Source organism: Cucumis melo, chromosome 4 (genome assembly GCF_025177605.1).
Source record: "Cucumis melo cultivar AY chromosome 4, USDA_Cmelo_AY_1.0, whole genome shotgun sequence".
Taxonomy (NCBI): Eukaryota; Viridiplantae; Streptophyta; class Magnoliopsida; order Cucurbitales; family Cucurbitaceae; genus Cucumis; species Cucumis melo.
Genome location: NC_066860.1, coordinates 21383585 through 21396064, shown reverse-complemented (window position 1 = coordinate 21396064; position 12480 = coordinate 21383585). Strand labels below are relative to the sequence as shown.

The 12480-nt window shown below is 33.1% G+C and overlaps 1 protein-coding gene and 1 long non-coding RNA gene across 2 annotated transcripts; one reads left to right on the top strand and one right to left on the bottom strand.

Moving 5' to 3' along the window:
- Positions 1-4168: 4168 nt before the first annotated feature.
- Positions 4169-7588, top strand: LOC103499246 (uncharacterized). Its single transcript, XR_539747.3, has 4 exons — positions 4169-4334; positions 5364-5413; positions 6487-6607; positions 7379-7588. It is a non-coding gene; the product is annotated as an uncharacterized LOC103499246 (long non-coding RNA).
- A 2019-nt stretch (positions 7589-9607) lies between these two features.
- On the bottom strand, positions 9608-10998 carry LOC127148963 (regulatory-associated protein of TOR 1-like). The gene is made up of 5 exons (XM_051083402.1): positions 10992-10998; positions 10656-10684; positions 10479-10564; positions 10099-10183; positions 9608-10010 (listed from the first exon to the last, which is right to left on the bottom strand). Exons 1-5 carry the CDS (start codon positions 10996-10998, stop codon positions 9765-9767), a joined length of 453 nt encoding a protein of 150 aa, XP_050939359.1. The 3' UTR covers positions 9608-9764.
- Between the last annotated feature and the right edge of the window lie 1482 nt (positions 10999-12480).

Below are 12480 nucleotides of genomic sequence, written 5' to 3'. Positions count from 1 at the left end.
TCTAGAGTAATCATCAACAAAGGATACATAGTAGTTTTTACCACCTCTACTAGTAGTGGTTCTAAAATTGGCTAGATCTGAGTGAATTAATTCTAACAGATCAGTAGTTCTAGATTCAACTGGTTTGAAAGGTTTCTTGTGGAATTTACTTTCTACACAAATGGGGCATTTACCAGTTTCATGCGACTCAGAAGTATTAATAAGTCTAAAGTCTTTAAGTTTCCTAATTGATGTAAAGTTCACATGTCCTAGTCTACCATGCCATAAGTTAGCATATTCAATCACGTAGGCAGAACTAGAAGCATTTGCATTTATGGAAATTGTGTTTAGCACAAACAGACCATTAGACAGATACCCCTTACCGACAAAATCTTCATTTTTGGTGAAGACAACTTTGTCACCTTCCAGTACAATTTTAAGCCCGGCCCGATTGTAGGAAAGGGACATATAGAACATTACTTAAAGATAAAGTTTTGCCAGAAGTTAACTTTAAAATAACCTTCCCTTTCCAGATTACTTCTGCAGTGGCTGAATTTCCCATGAACACGCATTCTCCATCGACTAATAGTGTATAAACCCCGTAGTTAAGATAACCACTACCAAAGAACAGTTAACTATCCCTTTACCGAAACAAAGACAATCTTGACTAAATGTTAATTAATATGAAAATAACTTTTATTCCTATTGCCATTTAGTTATCGTTGTTCGATCTAGAATATACTATCACTTAGTAAATCTTATATAACGATATCAACAAGCTACCAAAAGATAGATACAAAGATGAAACTATTGGACCCTATCCATTTTTGAAGTTCACGGTATTTTGAATCCTAAAATAGAACCTACCAATTGGTAGGTTCCTCAAGGGCAGACATGCATGAGAATTTAAGGAATCTCAAGTTGGATCCTTCACTCTCCAAAGGGAGATCGCTCTCAAAGCGACTCAAAGTCACACATGAATCTCACGATGTGAAATCTTAGGGACACTGGTGAAGGAATATAAAAAGCGTACAACATAAACTGATTGAACTAAACACTATAATTGCATTTAATTTTATTGATGGATATAAAGCATGCTCTTTAAAAGGGAAAAAACAAAGAGTTATGATAACTCTTCTTTAAAGCTCGAGCTTCCTCTAATACGTGGATGGTTCTCATCAAAAACAAGGTGTAGACCACCATGGAAGTCTTTGATAACTTATAGAAATACAAGTTATTATAGTCTTTTAGATAGAATAATGAAGCTTTAATGCATGAAAAGGAAGAAAATGCATAGTAAAATAGATAAAATAACTTGGTTATGCATTATGAAATACAAAAGATATATATGCATGTTTATCGTGTTTTTCATGTCTTATGCAAGTTTTAGATGAAAAGAGAAGAGTAGTCAAGTGAAAAAAAATGTCAGGCGAGGAGACACGCAACCACCATACGACCAGAAGAATGAAAAAGCTAGGTGATTCAGATTGCTAGAAGACGAAAATGGTTGGCGCAAATGTCAGAAAAGGACGTTGTGTGACGCAAAGCAGCTTTATCAGAGAATTAATGAAGCCCATACGACATTCCATCTTGTCAATCCTCACATATAAATAGAGGTTGCGTCTTCAAAGAGAAGTGTATGAAAATCCATTGAAATGCAAGCTCTTTCAACCTTCATTCCCTTTCTTTTCTTTAGGTGAGAGCTTAAAACAAAGAGAGAGGGAGAGTTCTTCTGCTTTCCCTCAGTGTAAAAAGCAAAAATTAGAGCCAATGAGTATGAGAAATCATACTCAGCGGTTTGTCTCATTTCCTTGTATCTTCATTTGTAGTTTATTTGTTTGATTTATAATGTAAACTTCACAGCTGACAGGCCTAAAGCTATAGTTATAAATACAATACATTTCTACTTCCATTCTTCCATTTTCTTATCTCGCTATTTCATTTAAGTTTAAGTAATTATAGGTAGATAATGTAAAGAGTAGTTAATGCTAGGGAGTGTGGATGTTTGCGTTATTTATCTTCTTTATTTAAATGCAACCATTAATACATTGTCTTATTCAAAAGAAAGAACAAAGTGTTAACTGTGTTGTTACTGCATGATGACCTGGATTTAGCTAAACAGATGTCGAAAGGGTTGTAGCAATGCAATCCTATCACCAAACTTATCTTAGCATAAATATCATAAATGCGAGTGTGTGCAGTGAAGGCAATAAGAGGTTGCTTGCCTTAATATAGGATGTGTTGCATATAATTAATTCAGAAAGATTAGATACAAATCATCTCTTAACTTTAAGTATTTGGATCTCAAAAGGCAAGCAAGTATGGCGAAGACACCAAGAGGTTGCTCACCTAAAATCTGAAGTTAATATTAATAAATACTTTGTATCGCTTCGACACATTAGTTACTATTGGTTTACACTTAATTAGTTAGACATTCCTACATCTCAAGCCTAGTACATGAGTTCATATTTCATTGCATTCCATCATCATCTCCATCTTGCTACTCCATCGCACTTAGTGTAAATATATAGGGTAACATTATACTATACATATCAAATTATAATGTATAGATACCGCATGAGTTTAGAACACAAGATTAACCTATTAGGATTGCTAATTCCCTGTGCTCGATCATGGTTTACCTAGGAAACCTCTCTCTTCACTTACACTTGGGTAAGAGAAAGGAAAACTTGTACTCAAAATAGTTCCTTCTATTGCATGACCTTAGCCTAGTCGCCAAGTCTAATCGCATACTTAGAGCCTAACAAAACATATTCAAGAAATGATGTTGTATTCAGGAAACAAACGGTCTTCTCGACTATCCTCTTCCTAGGATCGAATTTGTGAGAGATTTGAGACTTGAGGAAAAGTTATGAACAAGTGATAATTTTCAACAAAATCCACCTTGTACCAATAAGAAGTAATCAAATTGCTTGTGATATATTTATAGATCAACTACGTGCAAATCTCGTTTGCATTAATAATTAACAATTATGCAACTTAATTGAGTGGGATTTGTGGAATAGTTGTGAGTAAAACATCTCATTCAAGCAAGAACTTTATTCATGTTATCACTAACATTGGATAATCCCACCTTACGTTTCAAAATCAACATCTTGATATTGGTCAAATCTTTTACTTCCTAGGCATAAATTTTTTTCCAAAATTCTAATATTGCCCTTTATTAAATTCAAAATTAATATGACTAATTAATTCTAAATTTAAATGATAAATAAACATTTTAATTAATTTAATATCTAATATTATGTTCTCACTAAACTTAATCAATTCGATAGACTGACTTTGAATCCTATTTAAATATTATTTCTTTCTTTTCGCCAAGTTGTTTAATATATCAAATATACCGAATATCTTACTTTCTTAAAATAATTCCAACAATTCGAATTGCTCTATCGTAATGCTTTAAGTTAATTGTTTTATTCAATAAAGTTTTTATCGAGGTATTGTTCAACAAAAATTGTTATTAAATTATTGATTTGTTCGTAACCTTTAATCCAATAAAAACTAAGGTTCTTTTACTATAGTACTTCAGGGAACAATCACTTCAATGAACGATTGGTTTAAAGTCTAACTATTAAATCAAATCCCTTTCGAGTCAATAACAGGACAAAACCCTTTGTCCAAGACCGAAAGTCAACACTTAAAAGAACAACCTCTCTACGATCTTTAGAAGCAATAAGGAATGAATTCAATCTTGTACCTATGTCTCAGCTATCTACCCGATCTCAACCCTGAAATGGGAGGCTTGTTAGGTAAGCGTTGTTGATGTCAATCTAAAGATAATCCCAAATAAATAGGAGTTCATAGTTAACTCAAAAATCGAGTTATCAATGTTATTAGTCATATGATACATTTATCACTTGTTATTTCATAGGAGTTCATAGTCAATTTTAAACAATAAATGTATTATAAAGTAAAAATGAATATTTCATAATCCCGTCTTATACATATGATGTCTTCACTTAATGTATTCACATAAATGATTTAATAAGAGCATATTATTTGTGAGTCGCATCTATAGTGCCCAAAATAGGATGCCCAACCCTATTTCTATCTATAGAGCATTTAACTATTTACTTGAACTTAATCTACTTTTAAACTTATTCCAATTTTATGTTATTACGTAAAGTTCAAATTTCCATACTATAATCTTCGTTGATTGGATTTATACTATACCTCAATAACCGCTGAACATAAATAATTAATATCGGGTTGAAAGAAAACAAAATGCCGATCTTTAACGTCAATCAAAATGCAAAACTGACGTTAAAGATCAAATTTTAATGTAGGAACAAGGTCGGTGCACAGATCCTGTTAAATTGCTGGGTCTCAAGGTACTGTTTCTTCTATTCCATTTTTTCTTTGTTGTAATCCTTGTTTGATTTTTCAATTTGTGGGTTTTTTTAGGTTTGTTTACTCAGGCATTGAACACTTTGTTTGCTGTTAATTTTGATCATATAAAGATTGATAGTGATAATTATCTCATTGATTTGTAGTACTTATCTTTTTATTGCAATTGGAAGTGTTTTGTTTATTCGTGGAGTGAATTACTGTGTCTAGTCGAACCATTCGATTGTAAATGGTCTTCAAATATTATTTTTCTCATTGATTTTCATTCCAGCAAACTTGTGGGGTTGATGGATTGTTATGTTTTCGTTTCCCTGGAAGTGGTGCAGAATTTGATTTAATTGAATTATTATTCCTGTTAAAGGATTGACCTTTTATTCTTCTCCTATTTTCCTGTTCCCTTAAGGTGAGCTTTAAAAGGTTTCCTAGATGGGGAAGCACTATGTCAGTTAACTGTTTTATGTACTACGAATATTTTTGTTTGTTTGTTTCATTTCAATTTCAACACTGGCACTTTACTAGTGTACTTCTCTTCTATCTATAGAAGCCTTGTGTTCACTTTTGTAAAATCTAATATAATTATTGTCATTCTTTTGTACTTGTCTACAAATTTGGATTCATTTAGCCACTGACATTTGAATTGATGATGTGCTTTACCATTTGGTAGTAATGTCAACAAGTTCTTCAATGAAGTTAGTATATATGTGCTTGTTTTGGTAAAGCAATTTGGATTCTTTCTCTGTCATTTACAATCTATTCCTTTTAGCCTCCATTCAAACCAATGGTGGCCACTACCTATCTACCTAGCTGATTAGGAGATTAGAATTTTATGATTGTCTTCAACTAATGTTGTAGGATCGTAAATACGTTCCTACTATCTACCATTTTTTTTAGGATAAACCATAAAATATTAAATCTTTCTGTTTGTACTTCATTCTTAGGTTTTCTTCAATATACGCACACACAGATTATGCTTTCACATATTTATACTATTAAATTTCAATTCTCTGTTGCAGAATCATTGCGTTCTAGCCTTACACTAGAAGGAGAGAGAATTAAGCAAGAGGTTCAATCTTACTGTCAAGTATTTTAACACAGTTGTTTCTTCATTTCTTTCTTCAATACTTTCAATTGTCGTGATGTCTAATAATTTTCAACTTCTCTGATTTTACAGGATTTGTTGTCCTGTAGTTTTAAAAGATGGGTCCACTTTGATAGGATAAATTTTTCTGTCTCTCTCTTATACATTTTTTCTTTTACTTAATCTGATACAATATAACTTCTGCTGGTAGATAGCCTTTTGGCTTTCTGCATGAACACTAAGGTAGTGGGCATGGATAACTTGGTACTTGTAGATTATACAGGAATACTACTACAAAGATAGGATTAAAAAAAGAGGAATACTGCAAAGATAAAGGTTAGAACTACTGCTAGGATAACAAAGATATCAGATGCAAATTCATAATTAGCTAAAGAGCTTGTTAGGGCAGTGGTTACATTGGAAAAAAACTTTTGTCCTTGGAATGAGTCGTGGGGGAGATCTAAAGCTCATGCTTGACTAAGCATTTAATTGGGGGAGACAACTAGTCCTTGGAAGTGTTCAGTGCCTAAGAAAAGTATATTACATTGGTTTTACTTTCGAAAAACGTCATCCTCTCCCAACCCAGACATGAAGCTTAGCCCCTTGGGTGGGCAAAACATCCTCAAGATTAATACAACTATAGGAGTGATTCATGATCAGTAATCCAGTTATAAAAAGAATGAAGAAAGTAATTTATCTATATTGAAATTGTGTCTCTCATGTCGTAAACTGATCGATGTGGGCGAACTACTAGGAATATTTCTCACGTAAAAACAGTTTTAAATACTGGGTTATAGCATGAAATAGTTCACATTTTCTCTCTTTAAGTCCGCAATTTGATTTAAACAGTATTACCAAAGGACTTTTTTTTGCAACCTCTCCCTGTCATTTAGAATGAACATTGAATAGTTTCTTGGAGTTGGTCATTAGTGGGAGGAGCCTTTTGATGATTAGTTGTGTGAGCCATGAACATTATGTGTTACGATTAGGGTCCCGACATCATTGAGTTTTCTCTGTTCTTCATGTACAACTAAATCATGAACATCTTAACTTTGCAGTGCCAGTGTGTTTGGAGTCTCAGTTGAATCAATGCAATGCTCTACTGATTCAAGAGGAAATAGTGTACCAACAATACTTTTGCTAATGCAGGATCGATTGTACCAAAATCGAGGTCTCAAGGTACTGAAATCATGGTTAATGGTGGAACATGTCAACTTATTTAGTTGCTGTTTTCGTTTTCTTGTGCTTAATTTCTGTGTCGTCTTTAGTTTCTGTTTTAAAGTTAAGGCTCTCCGAACTATTTTGTTGATCTTTGTTTGCTATTTTCAAGTTAAGGATCTTTGCATTGTTAGATCTTAAATTTTGGTTAATTAGGTTGTGCTTGAAATTGAGCGACTAATCTCTAAGTCATGTTTTCATAAATGGTTTATGGTTATCATACAGTTTTGGTAGTCATTTGTGTTTGAATTTAAGATTACTCTTGTTGTTTTGATATTAGGAGATATATGGTTAAGTTATGGAAGTGCCTAGAGTTTATTTAAAGTTGTAATATGGTTTGCTTCTATTTCGTTTTGTGATATTTTCATTGTCCTCAAGAATGGTTATGCCAATTATCTATAGTGACAAGGATCCACAAATGTGTATATATCATGTTTGAAACTGATGCAAAATTTTGTTTCTGTTAAAGATTTTTTTTTTTTTTTTTTTTGGGTCTACTAAGTACGAATGACAATATTTCACACTTGATATGGTTGAAAATTTGTGACTCATGCTTGAAAATAGTTTAATATGTACCTATTAATGTGTGCAGGAATAGTTTGAATCTAATTCATCCTTGTAATCTTGTTCAGAATCTTTTGTTCTCGAATGGGGTCTCTGATTTTGAGATGTTTAATATATTGGAGCTTATAGTTTTAGTGATGTTATTTTCCATATTTCATGTCTATATAGGTACGTGAGATTCATCCATGCGCTATGAAAGAGCAAGGTACGGTTGGAGGCAATTTCAGCTCAAAAGCTAATGTGTTTGGAAATGGTCCTAATGTGTAACTTCCACGAAAGTTAGAATTGTACTAGAAATGTTTCTTGGGAGTACTGAAATGTAAATATTAGTTTATTAATATACAAGTTCTGAGCATAATAGAAACAGTTTTGTTGGAAGTTTAGGGCCCGTTTGGTAACGTTTCTATTCTCTGTTTCTTGTTTCTTGTTCCTTGTTCCCTGTTTCCTGTTTCTTCTTTTTTTAGAACAAGAAACAGTAATGCGTTTGATAACTGTTTCTATTTTTTGTTTCTTGAAAAAAAAAAGAAACATAAACAAAAAAAGTATTCGATAACTGTTTCTTGTTTATTGATTTTCTTCTAGATTTATTTTTTATTTTTCACATCTACTTCAATTAAACATTAAACAAAAATATAGGTCTATCCATCAAACATAACAAATAAAATTATCAAAAGTTTATTCATTTAATACGAAGAAGTATCAATGCACGAATAAAAATAATAACATAAACATAAAATTATATTTATCCTTCAAATGTTACCAAATTTGATTGGCAATATCATCTCTTACTCAGGCAATTTCTCTTTTTAATCCATCAATTTCTACAATCTCATCGTTATTTCGTGACATCTAGAATTTAATATTAATTTTAAAGTAAGTTATTATGTCTTCAATATTCAGAATTGAAAGAAACAAAACAAAATTTAACCTTTAACTCTTAACCTATGATGCTTTAGAGAAAAACCCACAACGAAAATCCAGATTTGCACAAAGAGAAAGATGAAAACTATGGATCCGACGAAGAGGAACAATCAGGCAAAAACTATGGATCCGACGAAGAGGAAGAGTTCGGGTTGTCGAGAAAGACGGTGAGAGGTGAAGAGGAAGACAGTGTGCAAAGAAAAACGATGAGTAAAAGAGGAAGAGGATGATTATTTAGAGAAGACGGTGGAGATAAAAGGAAAAGGAAACCAATAAAAATAATTGAAAAAAGAAAAATGAACCAATAAAAATAATTGAGAAAAAGGAAAATAAAAGAAATAAAAATAATTAAGAAAAAAAAAAGGAAACCAATAAAAATAATTGAGAAAAAGAAAAAAGCCAATAAAAATAATTGAGAAAAATGAAAGAAAAAAAAATAATTGAGAAAAAGGAAAAGGAAACAAATAGAAATAAATTGAGAAAAAGGAAACCAATAAAAGCAATTGAGAAACGGAACAGAAGAAACTACTTTTTTTTGTTCCCAATAATTCTTTATAAAATGAGAAACGTTTCTACTTTTTTTGAGAACGAGAAACAAGAAACGTTATCAAACACTTCTGTTTCTTAAAAAATGGAAACAGAAACAGGAAACAAGAACGTTACCAAACAGGCCCTTAGTTTCTTGTTTATTTGTAAGTGTGGGTATTTGGTGTAAAGTACCGATGATTTTTCTCGTATTAATATAATGTGGAAGTTCTAAATTATTGTTTGTGGAAATACATTTGTTGTATTATATGATGACGGATATTTAATGGCAAAATTGAAATTAACACTTATCTTTAATGTCTGAAAATTTATTTCATTTCCGTCGTGATCAATATTGAAGAATGCATTGTTAAAGATGTTTGATGTCAGGCCAAAATCGACATTAAAATCAATAATAATGTCAGTCAAAAACCAACACAAAAGGTGATCGACATCGTATATCATTAATAACATATGCATAAATGTCAATCACCCGTTTGATATTGAACATATGCAATGTACAAATTTCTCACTACAAGAATTTTGGCCTTTAATGTCGGTTTAAAACCGACATTAAAGGCCTTTAATGTCACTTGGCAACCGACATCTTTGCGAGCGTTATTAAAGGCCTTTAATGTCGGTTGGGCTTTAATGTCGGTTTAAAAACGACATTAAAGGCCTCTTTAATGTCGGTTTAAAAACGACATTAAAGGCCTTTAATGTCGGTTTTCAACCGACATCTTTGATAGTGTTATTGAAGCCCTTTAATGTCGGTTTGGCTTTAATGTCGGTTTAAAACCGACATTAAAGAGGCCAATAATGTCAGTTTAAAACCGACATCAAAGGCTTGTTTTTGTCCATTTTTAGAAATTTATATTTATTTAATTGTTGTATTATTGTCCATTTTTTATAAACCAACATTGAATCCAACAAGTGAAATTAACTACAAACTTGAAACTACAAGTCACATTACGTAGGAAACCATATTATTCAAGTCTGATTCCACCAACAATGAAAATGCTATTAGCACTTGCACATAAATCCCATTCATATCTTAAAGCAACAATAAATCCCATTCATATCTTAAAGCACATAAATCCCATATTATTCAAGTCTGATTCCACCAACAATGAAAACACGCTTGTTGATGGTATCTAATGGTGCCTAGTTGATCGCCATCTAGGCTGAAGACCTTAATTAACTGTTTGGCTGAACCGCTAGCTAAGATAGGAGCATGTCTATGAACGGCTAATGCTGTAAGTGAACCTCTGTGAGCATCGATGGTTAGATACCGATCCCTCTGATTTCTGATATCCAGAAATTGAATATCACCAGCCTGAGAGGCACTGACAATCTGAAGAAGAAAACGATAAGCAGAATTAACAAATACATTTTAATAGGATACTGAAAATACATTGATCACAGCCAAGAAGTTTTATCACCTTCGACGAATCAAGTCCGGGTTGAAAGCCAATCCCCACAACCTTTTCTACTTTTTGCACATGTGGGCGCATTGTGCAGACAAGCCTACAAGTTCAGAGAAGGGTTGAAGGCAAATATGCAAGAAATGCAAAACAAGTAAAATTATCAGAACAAACCATTTGATTTCATAAGATTTCTTATATTTTCTATTTCAGTTTCCCGGTGAATGGTAAAGAACCAGAAGTCCTCGGAGTTCTTTATTGTCTCTAAAAAAATTGGGGGCGGGGGGGGGGGGGGGGAGATAACTAATAAGTAATCTGCAAAGCGGGTCATGAGAAGCTTAACCAAGAGCTTTATTCAAATAAAAGCATCAAGAGGGAGAAAAGGTACATATGCTTACAATTCAGGAATGCGAGCATCATAAAGCTTGACAGAACCATCAAAGAAACCAGCTGCAAGAAGACCCCCATGGACTTGAGAAGCAGACTGCAAAGGGATGAACGTAAGAGCTCTTTAAATATATACAGAGACTGTATCATTATACCAATCATTTAGTTCATAAGATAAGGCATCCAACACTAGAGCTAATAATCTCAAAACCTAAACCTAAAACAAAAACATAACAAGCTTAGATATGAGAACCAATAAAATAAAAAAGAAAATAGAGACCATTCACAGGAAACAAAACTCTCTTCATGACACATTCAAAGGAAAGAGTCGAAAAACTACATACAAAATCACAGATGGAAACTACGATTAGAGTACCCTCAAAAAAAAAAAAACCGCAATTGCAAATATGCTTGCAGTATGGCACCCAAAAACGAAAATAAGCTCAAAACTCCTTGACCAAGGAGCTCCAAGACAAATCAATAAAACTAACTTGGAAAACAAAGCAAGTTCTCCCATCAAAAACCAGTCATTGTTCAAAGCCACAGTTGCAAAAGAATAACCTAATTATATTATATACCTTATCTAAGGCCAGAATCTTTGTCCATATAAAAACCAGAATTTGTCGCAGCTCCGGCGTTGTCGTCTGCAGAAGCTTTAGAACATACGGGAATATTCCAACGGACAAGGCCTAACAAATGAATTTATTCTATCAGCCACCAACAACAATTGCCACTGAGATGGAAAGTATGAAAAAGAAGAAGGAATAAATGACACAGTAATAATTTGCAAAGTCTCAAGTAAGGCTACCAGATCAACAGCCCAAGGTCCCATATCAAGAAATCTACCAAGAAGAACCAGCGCCCTGAATCGATGTCCTTGGCTGAGTAGAACCTATGACAAAGGTCACTCTGCTGTAATTATACACAAAAAATTAAAAAGAAAGAAAAACGTTCACCCTATGGAAAACGAGGTTACTCTATGGAGACGGATGAAATCAATAGACATAGCATACATTGAGAATGGATCTAAATAAGTAAAGCAAGAGCAAAATGGAAAGAAAAGAAAAGGGGCGGGAAAAACAATGATTTGGCTCTACAAACATCTCTCCACACAATAATGATGGCGACATTAGTGTCCCCGAAAAAGCTAACATGAGAAAGAATATTACACATGTCGATTCTGGAGGTTTCTTGTTTTCGGATCCATGATCAAGCCATACCTCAAAAGCTGTCAGCTGCTCGGTGAAAAATGGACTTGGCTAGAACATTACAAAAAACAAATTTTTAATTAAAGATTTGAAGGATAACTTTAAACAATAAACTTTTGGAATTGATGACAAATATTTAAAAAATGTGACAATAATTTTATATAATATCCCTTGGGTGTTGAAAACACCAGTCCTATTTTGGATCCATTTCTTTATCCCATTTAAGAATACTTAACTGGCTTAGTTTATCGGCTTTTCTAAACTTTGATTAAGGTAGTGGAAGGGAGATTTGGTCAACAAGGCTGTAGCATTAAAATTGATGGGCTCCAAGAGTTATTAATTAAGGCTGACAGAAAATAACCATGTTGGTCTAAGATGTTTGAATTAGCAAATTGTCAGAGGGAAATGTTTGAATTAGCAAATTGTCAAGTTTCATTTTGAATTCATGTTAGGTAATAATATTGATGTATCATTTAGCATCTACAGGCCCTCCCTATATAATTAACTAACATAGGGGTAGCATTTTGTGAGTTCAATTAGAGAGCCTGACCTTGCATGTAATATAAAATATAATGGATATCCCTCTATAACTTTCACTTGTAAATAAAATTAGGCTCGTTGCCTTTATGGTAAAGACACTTTCACATACCAAGATCTGACCTTTGATACAATAAAAACACATGTGAAGAAAAACTGACCTGAAACTCCAAGTTGGGGTCTTCAACCAATGCTGGAAGTTGAGAAAGACAAATTTCGGCAGCCATGTCCCATGCATCCCTGAAAGAAGCAGAACCACAGATGGGTC